Below are 22730 nucleotides of genomic sequence, written 5' to 3' on the forward strand. Positions count from 1 at the left end.
TCATAGTGCCCCCTCTACAAGCTGAAGCAAAATAGCTTCCTAAAGAGACTCACAGAGACACCTTGGAAATAGTATATAACATATTATTTGCCTTGTGGATATATTCAAAGCTACAAACTTTGTTATCAAAAGTTGAATATAAAATGACTTTAAAAAAATTAAGGTTTTAGACAGTGAAGAATGTGTGCTCTTTTATTACTATATTGTTTTACCATGAAGCATGCTCCTGTGGAAGATCTGCATTTGAAAGGTACCTACGTGAATAAGACCTACTTGGTATATCCATTCTTATAGTTTGATTTTCTGTCAGTTTTGTATCTTAAACACACTCATATAAAAACAAACATCTCAGTCAGTTTGGTGCAATGAGGATCAATCTACAGAAACACATGGCTGCTGTAACAAAGTTTAAAGACAATAGAGGAAAAAATCTATCTTTTTAAGAAAACATGCAACAGGGTTGCATAGTGGCAGTAGCGGCTTGCCTTCTTGAGAGAAGTTTGCTTCCCTCTGGACATATATCCCCTAACCCCTCCCCCATTCTTCATTATACAAACATAGGTGTTGGGAGGCATGCAAGTCAAACTGGGTGTGGCAGAGGGTGCCGTGTAAGTGGCTTAGTTTGCTGCACCGGTGGCGGCTCACCTCTTAGTTACCGGCATTTATCTGTTTGTTTGTGTTCAAGACATCTCAGAAAATTGTGGAAGGATTTTCATGAAATTTTAAGGCATTACTGGAAATGTGAAAAGGAAGAACTAATTCAATTTTGGTGGTGATCCGGATCACTGTTTGGATCCATGAATTTTTCAAAGGATTCTTTAACATTGTGCTTGGCAGAGGATTGCGCTCTCCGAGTGCTTTTCTAGTTTTAATTAAAGTTAAACATAAAAAGAATATAAAGAAATACTTGCAACATACACACACACAGACAAAGAAAATATGCATGAGCACAAAATGTTAATTCTTGACTATAAAACTATGCATACAATATTTGACTTATTTCCACATTTATAACACTCCATCATTAATGCTAAGTCCATAAAACATAAATTGCCTCTGTATATTCTAAGTTCTATATAAAAGTAAAAGTAGTAGAAAAGAAAAGTATGAGATTAATGATTTACACAGGAGCAGAGGTGGCAGTTCCTGGTCCAGAAAGTAAAAGTACGGCCATGTCTTTGGATCTACCTGTACACTTAGAACAGGTGTTTTCACTAACAGGCTCGTTTACCAGGTAAATAAACTCTGCTCATTGAATTTAGCTCGTTTGGTGACTGGTCAGAACAGCTGCCGGACAGGACCACGTCTGACAGCAATATTTTGATTGGCTTAGTTTGAGGATTTAGTTCTTTATTGAGAAATTAACAACACAGTTATTAAGAAGATAACCCAGATGTTTTGATACAAACACATAAAACACTTCACAAAATCAGTATGGTATGGAGTCACCAACCAGTCAACCAGCAAGTACGTCGTTAAAATAGTATGTATAATACTAGGCTGTATTACACTCCATGCCAGTTGGTGGCAGTAATGTACCACTTTATCAGTTACCGCCCAGCGATGAAAATGAAGTAGAGGAAGAAGCAACCAAAAGAAATAAGAAGAAGAAATAGGAAGTGTTTGTCTCCAATTAGATAATATTTTTCAGCGACATTCGACTGTAGAAACATTGGGTGTGATAATACTTCAATATATATTGTACTTTATTATTGAAGACGACGTTTTCCAGAATCTGAATACCAGTCTAAGTAAGTGCTGCAGTTCCTGGAAGCTACGGAAACCAGTTTGTATTGTCTTGCTAAGCTAATGAAATGCTAACAGTTGCGTAAGTGAAATACGAGTCACCTGACAGGAGGTTCGCAAGTTTTGCAAGATTGCTGGGTTTTTTTTTTGTTTTTTTTTTTGTTTTTTTTTATTATTTTGTATTTGATACAGTTTTCACAAGATCTTGTTTTTTTTAAACATCTGTTCCAAACTTGGTTGACTGACATCGCCATAAGACTAACATATACAGCAACAAAACATTCACAAAATGAGTTTTATGTGTGAATAATTAGACATGTAAATGTATACAACAGGGATTTCAAATGTCTCCTCTTAATATTTTTAAAATTCTGCAGTAATTCACGATGAACTTGGAACGACTTCCAAATGAGGAGAAACTCGGGCTATGCAGAAAATATTACTTGGGTAAGGTTGCTTAGAAAATGAACCAGTAATTAAACGTCTATTAGCACTACATTGTTGATAAATTATGCGTACATGTATGCAGTGAAAAAATAATTTTGAATTGGTTGTGCTGATGTACAATGTGGATGACAGGAAGGATTTCATATGACCAGCAGTGTGGAGTGAATGGGAGCCTTTGATGCTTTGTGGCATAGTTTTTCCAGCCCTCCAGGTTGTCAACATATCCCTGCAACAATACTCCTGACTCAAATTAATGAGTCGTTGTGAAGAATTTCATTGGCTCTTTGTTCCAATTAATTTGGGTCTGGTGTGTTGAAGCAGGGATACATTGAAAACCTGTGGGACTGCGGCCCTCCTGGGACAGTGTTAGATAGCCTTGATTTATAGCATGAACAGTTATAGGATGAGTTGCTTGACATTACTTAATGTTTCTGCCATTCTGTACCCTTTCCCCTCTTTTTAGGTGGTTTTGCATTTCTTCCTTTCCTGTGGCTTGTTAATATTGTCTGGTTTTTCCGGGAGGCCTTTGTGAAGCCAGCTTACACTGAACAGCTCCAGATAAAAACATGTGAGTCTCTAATCTTCTAAACAGCAACAATGAATCTTCTAATGCTACTTCTGTAATTCATTACACTAAAATAAAATGAGCTTTAGATTTTAGCTAGTAGACATAACATTTGCTGCATTTGCATCATAAAGTTTTTACAAGTTTTGTAGTGTAATTGAGTGAATTACAGGGTGTATTCAAATTATGGGGGATAGCTATGAACTGACAAAGTAGGACACATTTAAAAATGACTACCAATTGGAGAGCTGGAACATTGACAATTTCACATGCATTGCCTTTGTGTGCCCAATTACACATTTTTGTAGTCTTTGTAAGAAAATATAAATTTATTTTGTAAAAAGAACACTGACACTTTTATAATGATCCTTGATTGTTTCCTCAGATATATATCTGGTATAAGATAAGCAAATCTATTGAAGAAACTATATTATTGTCTTTCCGGAAGACACTAAAACATTTTGATACAACAGAATGAGCATGTACTTTAAAATTTAGACACATAAGTTTTAATCTAAATGAAAGATAATTACCACAAAGTTTTTTGTACCACCTGTACAAGTTCCATAGATCTGTAACACATTTAACGTTTGCATTACATGGCTGGCAGAAAAATGTGTTTGGCCAGATAAGAAGTAAGATACCAAATATCCTGTTTTGCAATATTAATGTGTGCTACTAATAAAGATGCATTAACTTTATAAAGCTCTATTTAAATTGTATTTACTATATATACACCTTCCTCTGTATATCTGTTTTTCTAGATGTGAAGCGGTCAGCACTGGGGCTGCTGTTGTGGATAGCAGTACTCACAACCTGGATTACAATTTTCCAGCAATTCAGAGCCAAGTGGGGGGAGGTGGGGGATTACCTCTCCTTTACGATTCCACTGGGGACTCCATGAGAAAGTTAAATGTCAGGTCTTTGGAAACTACTGTTCTAATATAAAGGACCAAAGAATTTTTCATTAACTACAGCAAAAGATTTTGGACTGTTTTTATGATCCTTCAGTTGCAAAATAACATGTCCAGGGTAATCTCTCATGTAGTCAAAAGATGAAAGGATTGATGCTGTAGGATTCAGAACTGTATGTGGTGTCTACCCAGGCTTTTGTATAAAGTACTTTGAAAATACAGTAGGCTAATTCTGTGAATGTGTGATGAAATTGGTTGTGCATTCAGGTTTGTTCTACGTGGAACAATAAATTAATCAATCTTTTTTTTTTTTTCTTTCAAAAGTTAAGATGACTGTGTTAGCTAGTGTTGGTATGATTGATGAATAAAGATATAGACAATGTCTCCAAGTAACAAGATCTTTTAATCCTGTCTCACACTTACCTCATGTCCACAGCCCTCTTACTATATGGGCTTATTTTGTTTTGACTTTGATCAATGAGCTCTTTCCTTCATTTATAGTGCTCATTGTAACATATGTCTCCTAAATTTAGGACAACCAGTGGTGCCTGTTATGAAACTCAATAACTTAATCCCCCCCAAATGTCCCCTCTTCCCTGTTATCCTTTATGAGTCATAACATAATCAGCGCCAATTTTAGTCACTGGCGGCAGTCAAAGCTGAAGTGACAGGATTTGCATACCTAACAGGGAGAACATGTGCTTGCTTCATTGGAGTGAGTCAAGAACTAGCAGTACAGAGTACTTTCAATGATACAATGTCAACTTTCTAAAACTGATTATGTAGTAATTTAAAATTGAAATACAACAACTTTTACTTTACAGAAACTAAATAAAAATTTTCCCAACACTAATAGTGATTGATGGGAGACAACCTATTGGTAATACACGTGCTCTTACATGTGTTTAGGATGTCCCCGCTGTCTGGCATCTGCTCATGCGGGTCAACAGCTTGTCTTTTGATCTTATTTTTGGACAGACCTTCCTTGACAACAAGTCTTAGGCTTAAAGCCCATAACAGCTCTGATAATTGCACAGTTTTTAACAGCATCGTCATCTTACAAACAATTGAAGACTAGCACTGAAAATGCTCAATAAACATGTCAATAAGCCTGCAACAGCTGTGTCAGCTCTTCAACAATAGACCTACTGTCATCCTACATCTGCCTGGAAACCCAAGGGTATGCTGTTTGGAACATAACAGAGGCAAGGTGCCCCAGTATGAATTCCCAACTCATTATGCAACTCCAGTATAAAGCATGCACAGGGACAGTCAGTCACGTCCAGCACCCAGAGGGAGAAGAAGAAACTGGAGTCAGACAGACGGGCTCCCTAGATCATTCCCAGGACTCACTGTGCCTCATCCAGGACAAGCCACAGGGGCGGATCTTTTCCCTTTCTGTACACAACCTTGTCCAGAGAATTTAAGTGGAAGTAAGTTGCCTCATGTCATCTGTCTTTAAGTCTCATCTGCAATCGATACTCAACTGTCCTCTGCTTATTAGAAATGGACTTCATCCTTCCAAATACTCTGACAGCCAGTGGTATTCCATGGGAAAAGGTTTTACCGCCTCTTATTCCACGTCTGAACGGGACTTATGGTCATTATAACTGGTCTCCATTACTCAGTCCAGAGACTGAAAATGCCAGCTCTACAGAGGTACGTTATTCAATACAGATTACTTATTGTCAATATGTAAAAAAAAAAAATTAAAAAAAATTACCGTAAATTCATGTTGGTTTTTTTTTTATCTATAATGAAATAGTCCTTACAATGATAAATGGCTTTACAGACTGATTATCCACTGTTAACATCTTAATGAAAATTAAGAAGTCAGTTAATTCAGCTTCAGATGAATCCAGGCTACTTTCCTGAGGCAAAAATGACTTCTTTTAGGGGGTAGCTGTGGCACTGCTGGGGTTTTGTTTCCATCTCATCCCATATAACATTCTGACTGGTGTTTCTAGGTGCACTGTGATGAGAGTGGATTCACAGTCCAAGTGGATGTAAAGCATTTCAACCCAGAGGACCTACTGGTTAAAGTAATAGGAGACTTTGTAGAAGTGGAAGGAAAACACGAAGAAAAAAAGGTTGGTATGCCGGGAAGGAAACTGATGTGTTTCTTAGCTTTATTTAATTAAAAGCTTGATTTTTCCTCTAAACTTGCTTTCACTGTTTTCTGTTAGAAGGATGGCCCTGGCTTTACAACACGGCAGTTTAACCGCCGCTACCGAATCCCAAAGGGAGTCGACACCATGGCTTTGGAGTCAGCCGTCTCCCCAGAAGGAATTCTTATCATAACAGGCCCTATGCTTAAATTTAATTTTCACCAGAGCCCTGACTTAATTGCATAAGGATCATACACTCAAGTCTCTGCCACCTTCACCAAATAGGAACATAAATGAAAAGCCTCAATGAACACAGATGAAAACCACAATTTCAGGCTTCTGCACCTAGCAAACACACAAACTGTGCCAAACAACACATGTGGTCTGACCTGCACTGTTCTGATATTCGTCTCTCTGTGGTTTGTATATACTGATCTGCTTCTACTCAAAACTTCTTGCATATGTCACAGAAGCACTTTTGTAAATATTCTGTGTTCACAGTTTGAGCTGCTGTTCTTTTGTGCAACTTTTGTAAATGTGCTGTATTGTGATGAAGATAAATGTACCCAGACATATATCGAGCTTATTTAATGTGGAAAGATTTCTTTATAAAATAAAACTTACAAAGAACAAAAAAAAAAAAAGGAAAAAAAATTGGACTTTGTTTCTTGCAAATGTTCAAGTAACTTGTTGCTCTTTGTGGAATTCATTCAGCATTGTGTCCACTTCACTAGAGGGAAAAAAAGGCAGAGCATTATTTGAGAAATTTGCTTATATTTTCATCAGGAGACAAACAAGATGAGGTGTGATGAAATTAAAAAGTTCTAGGATTAATTTTTTAGATTTACCTGATCTGATTCTTTACCCATCTTCTCTTTTGGCGAAGGACCTTTAACAGGGGATCGTCTTCAAACTCTTCTTCATCAGAATCTGAAACCCAAATAAAGTCTTTGATTGCTGCAATAATTCCAGATCACACTCACACATGCATGTACACACAGACCTGTAAACATATGCACCTTAAATTTATTTCTCTAATTTTATTTCTCTCTTTAGATGTGTGCTGCAATCTTATTATATGCTCTTTAATGGTTAAAGTATTTTAATTCAATACTATTTTGTCAGTTTTTTGTTTATTCTGGAAGTCTAACCAGGGACCTGAGTTGCAAATTAGTCTCAGCTGGTAAAGTGTATGTATGGCATTTACTTTACATAATTTTATGAAGCCATGTTTTATGCAATAATCCATGTTAAATAAACATGCAAATAGATACACAAATAAATGCAGAAAGAACCAGCTTGTAGGAACACTTAAAAAAAAAAAAAAAAAAAAAAAAACCTGCGTGAACATTTCATACCTGGCAATCTTCACACAGGCACCATGCAGAAAACAGAAAATTTGGAGAAATTTTTCATAAAATGTTTAGAAATGTGACGTTTATTCGTTAGTAAGGATGTGCTCCGTCCAATCACGGACACAGGCTACCGATTTTGCAGTCATGAGCTCACCTTCAGTTTCTTGAAGAAGCTGTGAAATGACCTGCAGAGAGTTCTGAGCATCACATGGAGGAACTGGAGATTGTGAGCAGACAGTCAGAGGAGGAGGAACTGGTGAAATGGGAATCCTCTGAGCAGGAGATGAATCCACAGCAGGGAATAATACTTCTGAAACTACCTGTCAAAGTCAGTTTAGAAAACCTTGTTGGTTAATTCAGAGTTTAACAATCTACTATGTTGGAACTGTGCTGTGCCATCACATCATGCAACAATTCATCCTTTCCTACTGGTAGGTTATAATTCCAACAGCATTCCAACATCTTTGCTTCAGAATATACAAGTACCTACTTAATTACATACAGAACATTAAAATTTAAATACATTTCAATGTGTGCAATAACCAAAAGAAGTTCAGCTTGCCTGAGTACCAACCTGTCCTAAAGCAATGTGTACCGGAGAGGGTGGTGGTTTATGATCAACATTGCAGCTTTTACTGGGAAACTCTTGGACTTCTTCCACTTGATGATGCTCTTTTGGAAGACCCAGATCTGAAGAACCCCTGATTGAAAGCAATACCCCATGTTCATCACCAAGAGTATATTTTAATGCAGATGTAAGCAACACACTATTTAGATTTTAATATATCACCTTGCTGATTTCCTCTTCTGTGTGATGGATGGTGCCATCTTCTTCTCTGGCTTTTTTGTCTCTGCTCTCTTTTTCTTGGTTTTTTCATGTACTTTTCGATGACTAGGCTCTTCTCTTTTTGTAGCTCCACATGATGCATATGGTGGAAATGACCGATGAGCTTCAAGAAGCCCATCACTGGTAATATTCAAGGAGCTTTTAGGAACTTGGCTGTTTTTAAAGTCAACTGTGGCTTGAAATTCATCCAACCTTTGTGAAATGTTTTTCTCGCCTTCAACATGAGATAGCCGGATGGGACAAGGAAGTACATCACAGAGCAGATGCATGTGGGCAGGAACGTGGGTAAGAGCCTGGGATTGAGAGACTGAAGAGCCAGCAAGACCATAAGCAGGGAAGGGTTGAGGACCTGGAGCTGGAGGATACAATAATTTGGTCTCCATGGTTTCTGCTTGCAGAGCAGCATCGCTGTGTGAGGACTGAGATTAAGCAGAAAGAATAAAGTTGATTTAATTTTCTATCTAATATATAACCAAACAATATGATGATGAAGATGATATCTACACTGTGATTACAACCTTGCAAGGTTGTCCACTGGTTGATGGATGGTTTAAACTGGTAGTCTGCCAGCTAAATGCAGAACCATGAATACTGGAGTGTTGAAGGGTATGTGGCCACTCCCTGGCTTGCTCCATCTTTCTCCGCAAGCGCCACTGGAATAAAATGTCCTCTTCTGGACGTGTGGGAGTAGTGATGAGAGACTTCTGGGAGGGCACAGGATGATTTGAATTTGAGCTGTCCTTTGCTGAAAGCACATAAACACAGTTGATTCGATTTAAATATAAAGACACGGGGGGAAAAAAAAAAGACAAAATCAATAATAATTAACAAAAAAAAGAGAAAAAGTCCAGATTTTTGCCTCACTCGCAAAAGATTGAATCAAACTTGGAATAACAGGCTGTCGCACTGGCTCATCAACACTGACTGGAGAGGAAAAATTGGAGCATCCCAGCCCATCTGAACTGACGGGAACAGATCCATCACTTGGACTAAATTCACTGTAACAAAGAAAAAAAAAAAAGCAAGTTAATTTCATCTTACAGAATGCATTCAGTTGTCATTAATGTTTGCAGGTCTACACACCCTCTCAGCAAAAGTCTATTGGCCTTATCCTGAAGTTGTAGTATCTCTGTGTCATCAAACTCACCCTGGGAAGTGTCAGACAAAACCTAAGAGTTGTGACAAAGAACACGATACTCAGTTATCTTTTCTTGTTTTTTTTGTATAAAGAGTACCTTCAGCAACCAGCAACATTTGAATGAGAAATGTTAAAACTGCACTGTTTGGTCTTTCTATGTAATACTAATATATACATGGATAAGATTTTTTAAAAATAATTTTTTAAATATAATTTATAACACATTTGACATCAGCAGCCTGAACAATGTTTCTAACATGGCTCCCCAGACATAGTGGTTTTCAAATAAGAGTGGTGTTGTTTTGAAATGCAAATATTTATATGCACACTGAATGGGAATACAGTATTTGTCCTGCAAACAATCAGGTCTCCAGGCATTCGGACAAACTCAGCATAAATCAAAACGCAGTATAAACCCAATAAGTCATTACAATAGCATAAGAAAAGGAATGAAAATAAATAAAGATATAATAATGGCTGTTTTTTTCTGATAGTTTTTCTTTTAAACACATAATTTAATAAACATTTGTGATATATTTAAACAGTTTCTGACAACAGTTTACCTACTAACGACATTACGACAGAGGAAAGAAAAAAAAACCCAGTAGGAGATACTGAAAATCATTTCCAGTAAACTCCCAAATACACTCACACTGAGGAATCTTTCATGTGGAGATTGTCCATTCGGGCTGTTATCATGGTTGTCTTTCAGTGGTCCATTCAGAAGAAATCATTGCATAGAAAGATTATAAAGTTAGACAAAACGGATCAGATTATAGTATTATATAGTCCATACAATAAAGAAAGTAGCGAGTGCGAGTATACCTTTCCCCAATGTTTTTGTTGACATTTCTGACTGTAACATCCACCAAAAAGGTACCTCTTCCTCTCCAATGTTAAAGGCGACCTGCTGGCGTTCCTCTCGACTTTGAGGTTGACCGTGGCGAAACCGATCTATGTATCTGCAAATGCAACAATAAAAGTTTTTTTAAATTTATTTATTCTAAAGCAAAATTCACTTCTATTTCTTACCATAATAAAAACAGTGAAACATACTTTGCCAGCACTGAATCCTCCTGAGCTTCTGAAGAAACTCTCTCTGATGTCAAAGTCTGTTTGGTTGTCTCCATTTTAGGAGAAGCAGTGTTGCTGCCAGGAGAAGATTCACAGTGAGTGGAAGGCCAGATCTCAGTAAAAACTGGTTGTCTATCGGAGGCAAAAAAATGTTGATCATTTTTCTTGTTCAGCTGTTGACTCCCCTGGTTTAGAGAGTGGAAATGCACTCTGGATCTATGGCTTAAACGATCAGGACTCAGAGTCTGCAGAAAAGAAAGACATTTTTCAGGTTATTTGAAAATAAAAAAATCAAAATTTAAACTCGTTGACTTAGTTATATATAAGAGGGTGTCTTAAAACATTCTGTTACTTTCTCTTTCTTTGACAGACACTGCTTTTGGGATGGGTGTGCCCTCCTCAGTGTGGGTGATGGTGGAAATGGATTATGCCTAGTAAATACAGGGGCATTCTTTTCAAAAATTGACTCTAATGACTGAAACTTTTTTTTTTTAAAGTACTTTTAAATATTTAGATTAAATCTTACCTGGATTTCATAGCAGCGTAACAAAACTAAAGATAAAAAAAAAAAAAAAAGTGATGTACACATTAGATTGTTTCTCTGAGAGTCAAACTTAATCCTGATTTTATACCAACATCAACATACTACAGCATTAGCTGGTCCTCCGTGTTTGCACAACATGACCATAGAATGAAACGCTTTTAAGACACAAATTACCTTTTGAGTCATGAATAGAGCCACTAAAGTAGGAATCGAAAATCTATAAAAGGTAAAAGTCCAGCTTTTCACTGGAAAATAAAAGTATAGCTGTGTTATTTAATAAAACAACATTGTCGATTAAACCAGAAGAGTGGCAGTTTACATCTATTTGGTGCATGACTTACAGCCAATAAGCATTTTACTTAAAGTGATGGACGTGAAATTTATCCAATGAGGCGCAGCACTTTGTCTGCATCAGCACCAATCAGGTAGTAGTAAACCGGCAGCGCGCGGAAGAGGAAACCCTCTAAGCGCTTGTCAAAATAAGCTAAGTTAGCAGCGGTAGTAAGGCTAGTAAGTGCTACTGTTCGCTTAGACAATAAAATATATACTTTGCAATATACTTTAGTCAGCTATATTTATGGCATTAGGAGTAACTGTTATTAGGCAATTGTTAATAGGAAAATAGCGAAAGTAAGGTTGGATTTGTGGGCTAGTGATCACTTTACGGCTAGTACACAGGGTAGCTAACTTGATTTAAAAGGTAACCGCAGCTAGCTAGCTAACGTTGCCATTAATGAGCCAACGACCACCAGTCGTTACCAGCTTAAAATACTCTGTGTGTCCTGCTTAGAGTCAGATAGATACTTGTTTTAAACGTCAGCATTTTACTGAGAAATTATAAAAAGTTGGAGATAATGCACCACGTCAAGATCAAGACTGAAAGGACAGGTAAGCGCTTAAATACATTATATACAAAATTTATCACTTGTCATCTGCCACAATTTTTATGGGATATAAAGCTAAACAAAGGACAGGATTGCACCCGAATTTTTTTTCTTAAACAAGTAAGAATCGATGCGGTAAATTCATTAATGCATGATAAAATGTTCATTTTCCGTTTACAGATTACGATAATACAACCGTATAAGATTTAATAACATTTTCAGATGCTGAGGGGACTGGAGCACGCAGCAGGTTGGATGCTGTGCTAAAGGGACTTGTAGAAAAGAGTGATAATGAAAGGTTAGTAAAAATTTATATATAAATATATATATTTATATATATTATATATGCATGCATGCATGACATAATTATCACCTTTCATTAAATCAACCAAAAACATTGTGTTTTGCACAGGGAGACAAATGAAGGTGACCCTAGAAAAATCTTAGTGGACTCTTTAAACAAGTATGGAGCATTATTTATTTCTGTTGTTTATATCGTTCTTGTTTTTGTTTTTTTTTAATTGTGTTGAACCATATCAGAATTTTATGAATATATGTAAATTAATATGTGTGAATTTTATTAAATTTCTTGTTGTGTTCTTTATAGGGATTTGTCTCCATCATCTGCTGGGAAACGGCAAGTGCTGCTGTATTTGTCTATTTCAATTCATATATATAAATATATATATATATATATATATATATATATATATATATGTATATGTGTGTGTGTGTGTGTGTGTGCATAATATTTGTATATACTGTATATATATGTATGCATGTATGTATGTATATATGCATGTGTGTGAAATAAGTTAATCTGTTCAGTACCTTATCTACCTACATTGTCAATAGGCCTTCAACTCGATTCCCACAGCACCGGAGAAAGAAACGAAAAGATATGGACGAAGGCTTGCCTGAGACCAATCAGCATAAACAAAGTAAGAATCAAATAGATATGTTTAATGACACAGTAATAATGAGTGATGGTATGGAATTGGTCTTGACCATAACTCCTCTATTGTTTGACACCTTTTTAATTCAGTATTCCATGTCTGATTAATTTCTTCTTTTTATCTTTCTGTTTTCTGCCTGTCTCTATTCATCAGATGCTTACATTATTAAGCTGTTTGATCGCAGTGTTGATTTGGCTCAGTTTAACACAAGCACCCCACTGTATCCAATCTGCCGTGCCTGGATGAGAAACAATCCCTCTGTTAGAGTGCCAGTTGCATCCCCGAGCTCCCCACACAGCATGACAGAGGAAGAGGCAAGGCTGAAAATGTTTACATTTGATATTATTTTTACTTTATTCAAAATATAAAAGCCGTATACAAGAGCAATAATAAATTTTCTATATCTTTTTAAGTTTGCTATATGGAACACTCATCAAAAATAACATTTTTAATGTTAGCCATGTTTTGACCACTTTGCAGTCCTGTTTTCCAGAAATCACAAAGCAAAACTACTGCAGCTTTAAAACTCATAAATGATCTCATTGACTCTTTGTAAAATAAACATTGTGGAGCTCTATTCCTTGACCCGAATAAAGCTTTTAATATCGTGGATGATACTGGATTAAGGGAGAAACTGATTAAAATTGGACTTTCATATCATTGTTTGCTGGTTTACAAACTACCTCTGTCACCAAACTTGGTGTGTGCAAGCCAGGGGTTAAACCTTCCACGTGTTTATAGTTTTTAAGTGTGTACCGCAGGGTTCAGTCCTTGATTCCCCTACTCTTTAATCTTCTACACACTCAGTGCAGACTCCTATTTGTTATGCTTAATATACAATCCTATATATACATCTTTAACTTCCCCTACGATTGCTCTCCCCAAGTTGCAAAGTGCTTTTAATATAGTACAGCCAGTTTTTTTACCTTTGCCTAGGATGTAATGTTTTTGCCCACATTTATGTGTTTGTTAGCAACTTTACACAAAAGCTACTGAGTGGATTTTTCTTTTTTTTTTTTCTTTTATTTAATTTTTTATTTTTAACCCCCCTTTAAATTTTTGAAAATGGTTTTCGCTCTAACTTAGACTCCATACATTTTCAGTGCTTTTCACAAAATAGATGGACATAAGCTGCTTGGCAGTGGTCTTTGCTCTCCAAATGCTTTTCTAGTTAAGATTTAAAACTTAATCTTCGCTACTCCTAAGGTCAGAACAGAGCAGGAAAGGAAGGTTTTTAAATTAGCTTCTCCTGCTGCTTGAAATGACTAGAAATGAACCTTGGACCGAAGGAGCTGGTCTCGCTGCATGCTTTTCAAGATATCTTGAAGAAATGAGAACGGAAAGGATCATTTAGTTTTTTTCTGCTTAAATTTCTGGATGGGTGGATAGAAGGAAGAAGTTTTTATATTTATTTTAATTTTTTTCCTTTTACCAGGTTACAGACATGATGAATGGCAAAAGTCAGAATGTCTGCAGACTTCCTCCTCCAACATCGTGTCCAGTTGGCCCGTCTGGTGAACCCCTCAATCTCAGGATTCCACAGACTGAAAAACCCACCATTTCCAAGGTTCTTGCATAATATGTGGTTTGCTGTTGTGTGTGTATGCTTGTAGATTGAATTACACAGATGTACCAAGACATCAACATAATTACTGAATAAGGTGATTCTTTTTCCACAGTTAAGTGATGTTGCTGTACCGGGATCTCTCATAGGTGACCACATGGAACGCTGGAAAAAGATAAGGCAAAAGTGAGTTCTTGATGTCGTGGTGTCTTTCACATCATCTTACACTTGTGCATTCAGACCCTTTTCATGCAATAGATAATTAGCGGTTAGCATGCAACGCTTCTGTTTTGTTGTGTTTATGATAATGTGGCGCACACCTGGGTGTGCCGTTCAAGTTTTAATGCCCTGTATGAAGATAGTTGTCATTAATCTGCTGTGTAAATGCACTTCTTTTTCAAATACGGAAAGGAGAAGTTTTGCGTTTTGAGTGGTAATGTTTAAACAGAACATCAGGCATTTCTTTTTCACTAAAGGGACAAAGCACCAGTCTCATATGTGATGCATGCAGTGCACTGTCAAAATCTGGAGCAAAGAGTCAGACCTTGAGACAAGTTCAGATCATAGAGTTCTTAAATTTCAGCTGTACCACTTAACAATAAAATCCATCTTATTTTGTCTGTTCAAACTACATTTGCTCCGTTTTTAAAAACATTACTTTTGATAGATTAATCTGTTTTTTAAAATGTTAAAACTAATCTTTCTGTACATGTAGTCTGATTACTGGCTGACTAATGTTACTATTCAGTTTTTTCCAATTCATGCATACAGTATATGTTAAGCTATGTGATACTGATGTATGTTTCAGGTGGAAGGAGTGCTCCAACAAGAATCAGTTGCGATACAGTGAGAGCATCAAGATCCTGAAGGAAATGAAGGACCTCTATGATCACTAACTTCGTGCCTCGAAGATTTCCAGTACAGAATAGACTTTCCTCAGCTGGGAGGGAATTTTGCAGCTCGAATCCAGTTATTTTCTGCAGCATATTTTGGCCATTTCTTTTGATGTTGTGAAATATTATATGGAACTCTGTTCATAAAAAATTGTGTAGAAATCTGAATAAATTAAGTGTTCTGTTGTATTTTGTGAATTCTCAACTAATTGAAAATAACAAAACTCATTAAAAGCCCCTCTACTCAGTTTTACTTCCTTGAAGAAAGGAAGACAGCAAGATAAACAAAAAGATGTACTGAGAATATGATTGACTAATGACATTAGCTTACAAATAAGAGATTTATCATTTATTCTTTTTTTTTTGTTAATTTCTCATAAAGTACTTAAATGGTCAATTAGGCTTAATCTAACCTTAGATGAGTATGAGATCCGTTGTTAAGAAAAAATGGTCTTGATAATGAAAATAAATCATCTCACCTTACTTAGGAATGTTTGTTGGAAGAGAAGCAGACCAGAATAGCTTCGCATTCAAAAATTTACCAGTGTTTAGTCTTCAGTGTGACCAATCACTAATGCTCTTTCAGTAAGCATGTTGACCTATAATTACTTAAGACTCCTTTTGGAATTTGAACCATATTCTTTTTTAAATCTTGGTTTGAGCCTTGATATCTCAAAATGTATATTAAACTACACTGCATATTTAAAAGTGCTACTTTGTCACAAAACAGAATCAAAACTGTTAGACTAGAGAGGAGATGCTGCATCAGCTGGACAGTCAGGACAGTTACTTGGCTACACTAAAAAAAAAAAAATGTTATGAAAATCATAATATCCCACACTGCAGTGCCTGTCTGGTCTTCAAACTGTATTGTACAGATATATAAAAACACATCTCTGATTGAATAGCTGAAAATGACCTATCAAGTTGGGATATAGTTATCTGAATTAAGAACAACTTTATTTATAAAACCCTTTAAAACAGCCACAATTGAAACAGTTATGTACATAATCAGCCAGAGCAACAAGAGAATAAGTAAAAGAAAGATAAATAGTACAAATAAAATAATTGTTCATGCTTTTACAACAGTTTAAAAACAATAAACCATTCTAAATGTTGCACACTTGAACACAAACGACTCCCAAGCGTGCATGAGTGAAGAAACGTGCCATCCACTTTATTTCTGTAACACAAAAACACGTATTTCAAACGGTGGCTGTACGTAATGAACTACGTAGCTTACAGAGCACTTCCTTGTTTCAATCTCGAGGACCGCATTCATGCCGACAACATTTCGTACACTTTTAAACTACTGTACTGGCAGACACGGTGGTTACACCTACGACGTTCTACTGAGTTTTAAAACAGGTCAGGCACTAAGTTCACATTTCGCTTTTCACGCACAACTTGATCATTTTCTCACTACTTCTGCTTACCTGTAACACAAAAACACGCATTTCAACCGGTGGCTGTACGCAATGAACAATAGACATCATATATACTACGTAGCTTACAGAGCACTTCCTTGTTTCAATCGCAAGGATCCCCTAAGCCACCTGAGATGCCTGTGTAAATTGCTCATATGAACGTGACCTCCCTGAACATCTGTAGTAATTGTAAGTGTATCTTCTGTATATCTGAAACTACTGAACAAATAGAGTTAAACACATATTAGAAAGAAAAATAACAATTAAGCATGCTTTCTGCAAAAAAGGAATGGGGGGGTTAAATGTTCTTAGTCTGTCCAGTATCCCTGTGGGTCTCCACATAAAGAACAAGAGAAAAAAACCATAAAAACAAAATAAATGTATAGTAAATAAAACCTAACTATAGCACACTAACCAGATGCAGTCTCACTGGGCTGAAAGCTAAGGAATAAAAATGGGTTTTAAGATTAGTTTTAATAAATGGAAAGTGAGGAAGCTTTTTGATTGTGGAGGGGGAGCTCGTTTCACACTTTTGGAGCAGCGATTGACAAAGCTATGTCCCCTCTGAGCTTCCTCGGTACGTCCAGGAGCAACAGGTCATCTGACCTGAGGCTCAGAGCAGGAATGTGGGGGTGGAGAAGCTCAGGGAGGTAAGGAGGGGTCTCTGTGGGACACTCTTGTGTTCCTACTAATATCAAAATAAACCCATGTGTTTGTAATTTACTGATTCTAGTTCACCTCGAATTAGTCAAGTGAAATTTATTTGTGAAGTGCAGATGGTAAAAGGGCAATGCAAAACAAAGCATTTAAGTAATTAAAGTCGATAAAAAAAACCCAAAAAAACCCAGTATGTCTACGTCAATATCAAGAGGAGCCAGTTGAGGTTACTCGGTCATCTGGTTAAGAGGCCTCCTGGACACCTCCCTAGTGAGGTGTTCCGGCCACATCCCTGCGGTTGGCCTGGGAGCACCTTGGGATCCATCCCGCAGAGCTGGGAAATGTGGCTCGAGAGAGAGAAGTCTGGGCTTCCCTTAAACTTAAGCCTGGGTTTAAGCTGCTGTGCCTGCAACAGAATCCCACGGCAGAAAATGTATAGATGGATGGACATTAAATAATATAAACAAATAGTATACAAACGTAGACAGATTAAAAGCCAAATGGAAATGCTGAAGCCGAAAAAGGAAAAAAATGGTTGGAAAAGGTTTGGTCTGCACATCTGGGCCTCCGTAGATCTGATATTAAAAAGTAGACAGTTCGAAATCCAAAGTTGGGGGGCAGCAAAAGAGAAAACTCAGTCACTTCAGCCTTTTGATTTGGTTCTAAGTGTTAAGAGCGGCAAGTTTGTCAATCTCAGTAACAGAATTTAAAAAGCTGTGGTGGTGTGATGTTGCTGGGCTTTTTAGACAGGAAGTCAGTAAAGTGAAGCCAGCACCGAAGAGATTTGTTAAGTCATTTCCTCCCTGTAATAAAGGAAGGAGACCTGCTGAGTTCAGAGGTGTTCGTATACGACAGAACAGTTAACCTTTGCCAACACTGAAAATATTCTATAGAATCCTCAGCTTATATGTACAAACACAAAAAGTCATCCCTAGTTGTGACATCCTGTGAGATGGAGCAGCACTGCAACAAGTCTTTCTTCTTTTGCTGTGAAGACAGAAACATAATCATTGACAGATGATATTTGCTGAGTGAGGAAGAGTTCACCACTGTAGATTTTTGGCTGTACTTAACAGTCAACCTTACCTAGATCCTAAAATATATCTTCATGTTAGATGTAATGTTTTCTTTCTGGTAGCTACTTGTTTTTTTTTACTTTTTTCTCACAACAAAGAAGCAAAGTCGTGTTTCTCATGTCTCACAGTCTCATGTTACACATGCCCTCAGTGGAGCAAACTGCTACTTGAGGATTGTACCATGCACTATCAATCAAAGTAGCATTATGTTATTGATAAAGATGTTGCAAGGAATGATATATTAATACATTTTGAAGTAACATACTTTGTGTAGCCAATTTAACTCAGGTAATTTAACAGAACTTGTATCAATTTCTTTATTTTGCTTGGTAGTGATGGATTAAATGAGACCTAAGCTCTGTTCATCTTTATTCAGGTAAGGACAAGTTAAATAATAAAAAAAAATATGTGCAAGAAAACGTTTTTTCAGTGGAGATATGCATTTTTTAGTTATACTTCAGTATGTTTATAAACATATCTTTATTCAACAGATTTTGACCCTTTATTTTAAAATAGGTCATTAAGAACATTACTTATTATTAGATTATTAGTTGATATATATTTCTAACAAGTCTGCTCATAATTTTTTTCTGGTTAAAATCATGTTTATTAAAGCCCGTTTTAGACATCCACTGCTTCCTATTAGTGTGGCAACTGAACGTGTCATCTGTAAGGTAATGTTGTGCAACTACTACACATTGCAAAATTAAAGGAAGTCCTCTTGAGAAATCCGAGGTTAGGATTACAAACATGAGTATCACTTTAAGGACAGCAAAAAGTCAGATATTCATCAGTAAGGATGGTATATTTGCAATTTTGCCAATTCAGTGGACATTAGGGAGTCGCCAAACACTGTCACTCATTGAAGAATGAACAAATATAGTATAAAATTTTATTTATACACAAACACATAATTACCAAATTTACCTCAGTAAATATGGTAGTAGATTGTTTTTTACAAACATTTCTGTACAAAAGAATATTCATGTCAAGAGGCACAGATACAAGCATCCGTTTGACCCGTGCATCTTTCTTTGTTTTTCCTCTTCTGGAAAAAACAAAGAAGGCTACATGAAGTCAATAGGACAACATTTATAGAAACAGCTAAGCCCACTTCTGGTCCAAATTAAGATTATAATATTGCTTGGCTATAGTTAGTAATCAGGTGTATTTAGTTGGAGTTTGAGTGGAAACGTTTGTGTGGTACTACACAACCATAACATTTTTAAAAAGGTTTTAATGGCCACCTGAACTGGAAATAAACAGAAAAAAATATGCAGAAAAAAATTGTAACTCATGAATAATTAGGACTGATGAAGACCTAATGAGTTTTGTGTGGTTATTTATTTATTTATTTATTTGTTTGTTTTGTAATTTATAGAACTATTGACACATGATGTTAATTGCCATATTAAAATTTATCCCGTGGAACAAAATTAGATTTTAGTCTTCTGTTCCTTGAAGGACACCTGAAAGCAGGAGATTACACAATAATTTTTTTTGACATATCACACGCTAATAAATGGTAAATTTCCCTAAAAAACTGATACTTTTTTTCTTTTATATTTTGTAAAAATGACAAATAAAGATAACATATTCAGATGAGTGACTTATCTGATCATGCTTTTAGTGGTTGGGGCTTTGTGGGTTGACTGGGAGTCCACATTGACAATAGCTTTGATATTTTCTAACTTTGTTTTTCATTTTGAATGTAATTCTAGTAAGAGAACTTTCTGTGTAACTAATATGCGAAAAGCGAACAAACTTTCAGTAAACAGTTCCATAGTTTTACTGGTTCCCCAGAATCTTTAGGATGATATTTACTACTCTGAGGTTTTGAAATCATACGTTTAACGCGATTTGATACAAGAGCATGCATACAGCAAGTGAAGATGTAACAAATGTGTAATACTGAAATATTGTAGGCCTTTTTCTAACCATTAGATTTATTTATTGTTTCCTGAATCATATTAGATTCATTACAGCACCAGCAATTTGCCAATTATGGTCTTCCACTCTGAAAAGTTTAGCAACACACCCAAAAAAAAAGTAGTCTGAGACTTGTAGGCTACAACACCCAGTTGAGAAACTTCCAAAAAATGGGCAGATTTATAGGAAAGCTCCTATGTGAAGCTGTTATCATTTGAAATAATTGAATGGATATGAAAACTATATGGAAAAATAATAATAATTCAGCACAGCGTGTGCCACGAGAAGATTGCTCTTCATTGTTAACTCTAACAATGCCAACCAACACAAAGATGATCATCATCTATCAATAACTTTAAATGGAAATAGTTGTTTATGGGGTAATAATAAATTTACATTTAATTATCATCCTTTTAAAGTACCAGAAGTCTAAAACTGAGGATAAATTACGGCACATTTGCACGGCTGCGCAATAGACTGAATAAAAGCATGAAATTAAAGAGATATTTACTGTTTTTAACTGATCAATGTCGTTGTTTTGTGGCTTATAAAAGTAGAAAACCTCATGCCTGCGATATTCTTCAAGATAAAGCATGGTGGCAAACATGTTACAGTATGTCTACTATAGCAATAGAATAGTAGAGTGGTTATATCAGTTTATTCACCGCTTAAAATGTACAAAAATCCAAGTTTGTTCACTTCCAGAAGCTTTTGTTTGTACACATATTTTACACATTCTTAAATCAGTACATGCAAAAAAGATGAGTTTGCAGAAAGCAAAATACATACAGGTATATTCTGAAATAAATGTTTTTACATTGCAATTTGGGACAACAGTTTAAATATACAAAACATTTTTAATTTCTTGAGTTTCTTGAAAAGTTATTATTTACATCTTACTGATGCAAGTATGTCTTCAGTCATTTACTCTGCTGATTACATTTTGAAGACAGAGGGAACTAATACATCACACAGTTTGAATTACAGAGTAGTCAAGGGGTGTCCCATTAGACACAACTGAAACCACTTGTGTGCGAGTAGTGATGTAACATAAGAGAGAGAGAGAGAGAGAGAAAGAAACATTAAAAGACAATAAATATTCTAGAACATCTTGCAAGCTGATTGTCTTCTTGCTATTAATACTAATTTTGTTTAAAAAGAAATCAAAGAAAAATAAAGTAAACTCATTTTGAATAACTGACCGTCAGATTGGGATTTCTCCTTCAGTGTCTACGCCCACTTATTGAAGATTACTTTGCTCCCTGTGAAGCCTGTGAAGCTCCCTGTGGAGTAATTGCATATTTGCCTTACAATTGGGAAGAGGCATCTGATTTTGGGGTATTTCGTGAGAAGTAGGTCAAGGACAAGGACCGAGACGATGTAAATGACAAGTGGTCCTCTGTCAGAGCACTCTCCAGGACAAAACATATGGACTTGCGAAGCTTCTTCTGGAAGTCATGACACATGAAAACGTAGAGAATGGGGTTCAGGCAACTGTTTGTGAAAGCCAGAATCACAGACACAGGTGATCCAATCTTAATAATGCCCTTGACGCCTGCATTGCTCATAAGGCTTAGCAAACTGATAACATGAAAAGGCAACCAGCAGATGAAAAATGCAAAAATAATGGAGAAAATTATTCGGTAAGATTTCTTTGTCCTTGTCCTCTGTGTCCGTAGACGCTTGGCTCTGATGCCTATTGCCACATTAGAGATGAGTATAACCAGGAATGGAATGAGGAAACCCATCACAAAGCGGAAAATGTAGAGAGTCCATTTCTGTTCTTGTGACATGATTTTATTACTACAGTAGTTTTTCTTATTTCTCTCATTAATGTCACGAAAAACAGCAAAAGGAGTGCTGCAGATAATGGCAGTTGCCCAGACTATGACACTTGCGATCTGAGCTTTGCACACTGTGCGCTTATTTTGTGCCCACACCACCACCCAGATGCACAAGCATCTATCCAGACTTATGACTGTCAGGAAAAAGACACTTGCAAACATGTTGACTGTAGTCACTAAGTTGTTAATCTTACACATGACCATTCCAAAAGGCCAGTGGTTCTCTTGATTGACCGAGATGATTGAGAATATCAGGAAGGATGTAAAGAGGAAGTCAGCCAGGGCCAAATTGAGAAACCACACAGAGTTGACTGTTTTCTTCATCCTGATGGCTGTCACGTAGATGACAAGACCATTGCCCACAGGCCCAACAATGAATATCACACAAAAGATGACCACTGTGACTGTGTGCATCGCAGTTTTTCCAGATGATTGGACCGTAGAGGTGGTGTTACCTGATAACAAATACAAGTGCAGATAAATGCATATTCTCAATTATGCACCGAGATAACAGGTGACATGTCTGGTACATTTTCTATTACAGCCTGACACCCATTTCATAGATCTTTTTATCGTAAAATTTTTAAATAAAATACTATCTTGGACTTGTCTTAAATAAAAAAAAACCAAAAAAAAAAAAAACCATGCTTATCTTGTATATTTAAAGAGTCTTACCACCTTCCATCTTCCTTGTTGTACTCAGAATAGCTCTTTAGTCTAAGCGGATCTCTATCTGGTCCTGTCTATATTTCATTTTTGTCT

The 22730-nt window shown here is 36.4% G+C and overlaps 5 protein-coding genes across 6 annotated transcripts; 3 read left to right on the plus strand and 2 right to left on the minus strand.

The window, feature by feature from the left end:
* The first annotated feature begins 1571 nt into the window (after positions 1-1571).
* On the plus strand, positions 1572-4068 carry psenen (presenilin enhancer, gamma-secretase subunit). Its single transcript, XM_079240153.1, has 4 exons — positions 1572-1751; positions 2124-2193; positions 2657-2761; positions 3523-4068. The coding sequence occupies exons 2-4, from the start codon at positions 2133-2135 to the stop codon at positions 3660-3662; spliced, it is 306 nt and encodes a 101-aa protein (XP_079096279.1). The 5' UTR covers positions 1572-1751; positions 2124-2132; the 3' UTR covers positions 3663-4068.
* Positions 4069-4953: 885 nt separating this feature from the next.
* hspb6 (heat shock protein, alpha-crystallin-related, b6) lies at positions 4954-6614 on the plus strand. 2 transcript variants are annotated; one of them, XM_079240143.1, is made up of 4 exons: positions 4954-5105; positions 5177-5331; positions 5640-5762; positions 5859-6614. In XM_079240143.1, exons 2-4 carry the CDS (start codon positions 5179-5181, stop codon positions 6024-6026), a joined length of 444 nt encoding a protein of 147 aa, XP_079096269.1. In that variant the 5' UTR covers positions 4954-5105; positions 5177-5178; the 3' UTR covers positions 6027-6614. The 2 variants fall into 2 exon arrangements, with proteins under 2 accessions (XP_079096269.1, XP_079096270.1); XM_079240144.1 differs by having other exon boundaries at positions 5862-6614.
* Positions 6615-6624: 10 nt separating this feature from the next.
* On the minus strand, positions 6625-10788 carry proser3 (proline and serine rich 3; the record flags this gene model as incomplete). Its single annotated transcript, XM_079241120.1, has 12 exons — positions 10721-10788; positions 10547-10625; positions 10177-10439; positions 9946-10082; positions 9773-9825; positions 9066-9151; positions 8847-8980; positions 8501-8727; positions 7926-8401; positions 7706-7836; positions 7290-7451; positions 6625-6710 (listed from the first exon to the last, which is right to left on the minus strand). The coding sequence occupies exons 1-12, from the start codon at positions 10729-10731 to the stop codon at positions 6625-6627; spliced, it is 1845 nt and encodes a 614-aa protein (XP_079097246.1). The 5' UTR covers positions 10732-10788.
* Positions 10789-11242: 454 nt separating this feature from the next.
* lin37 (lin-37 DREAM MuvB core complex component) lies at positions 11243-15131 on the plus strand. The gene is made up of 9 exons (XM_079241369.1): positions 11243-11626; positions 11845-11920; positions 12035-12085; positions 12230-12259; positions 12478-12563; positions 12732-12892; positions 14014-14145; positions 14258-14328; positions 14951-15131. The coding sequence occupies exons 1-9, from the start codon at positions 11593-11595 to the stop codon at positions 15036-15038; spliced, it is 729 nt and encodes a 242-aa protein (XP_079097495.1). The 5' UTR covers positions 11243-11592; the 3' UTR covers positions 15039-15131.
* A 5768-nt stretch (positions 15132-20899) lies between these two features.
* On the minus strand, positions 20900-22667 carry LOC306756152 (chemerin-like receptor 1). Its single transcript, XM_079240824.1, has 2 exons — positions 22644-22667; positions 20900-22423 (listed from the first exon to the last, which is right to left on the minus strand). The coding sequence occupies exons 1-2, from the start codon at positions 22651-22653 to the stop codon at positions 21432-21434; spliced, it is 1002 nt and encodes a 333-aa protein (XP_079096950.1). The 5' UTR covers positions 22654-22667; the 3' UTR covers positions 20900-21431.
* Positions 22668-22730: the final 63 nt, after the last annotated feature.

This window comes from Telmatherina bonti, assembly GCF_933228915.1.
Source record: "Telmatherina bonti genome assembly, chromosome: 5".
NCBI lineage: Eukaryota > Metazoa > Chordata > Actinopteri > Atheriniformes > Telmatherinidae > Telmatherina > Telmatherina bonti.

Excerpts from the sequence above, each read along its gene's own strand:
- lin37 (XM_079241369.1), top strand. The coding sequence starts at position 11,593 with ATGCACCACGTCAAGATCAAGACTGAAAGGACAG. Across the intron at positions 12,893-14,013 it reads ACAGCATGACAGAGGAAGAG|GTTACAGACATGATGAATGG; the intron begins GCAAGGCTGAAA and ends TCCTTTTACCAG. Across the intron at positions 14,329-14,950 it reads TGGAAAAAGATAAGGCAAAA|GTGGAAGGAGTGCTCCAACA; the intron begins GTGAGTTCTTGA and ends TGTATGTTTCAG.
- hspb6 (XM_079240143.1), top strand. The coding sequence starts at position 5,179 with ATGGACTTCATCCTTCCAAATACTCTGACAGCCAGTGGTATTCCATGG. Across the intron at positions 5,332-5,639 it reads AAAATGCCAGCTCTACAGAG|GTGCACTGTGATGAGAGTGG; the intron begins GTACGTTATTCA and ends TGGTGTTTCTAG. Across the intron at positions 5,763-5,858 it reads GAAAACACGAAGAAAAAAAG|AAGGATGGCCCTGGCTTTAC; the intron begins GTTGGTATGCCG and ends GTTTTCTGTTAG.
- psenen (XM_079240153.1), top strand. The coding sequence starts at position 2,133 with ATGAACTTGGAACGACTTCCAAATGAGGAGAAACTCGGGCTATGCAGA. Across the intron at positions 2,194-2,656 it reads ATGCAGAAAATATTACTTGG|GTGGTTTTGCATTTCTTCCT; the intron begins GTAAGGTTGCTT and ends CCCTCTTTTTAG. Across the intron at positions 2,762-3,522 it reads ACAGCTCCAGATAAAAACAT|ATGTGAAGCGGTCAGCACTG; the intron begins GTGAGTCTCTAA and ends CTGTTTTTCTAG.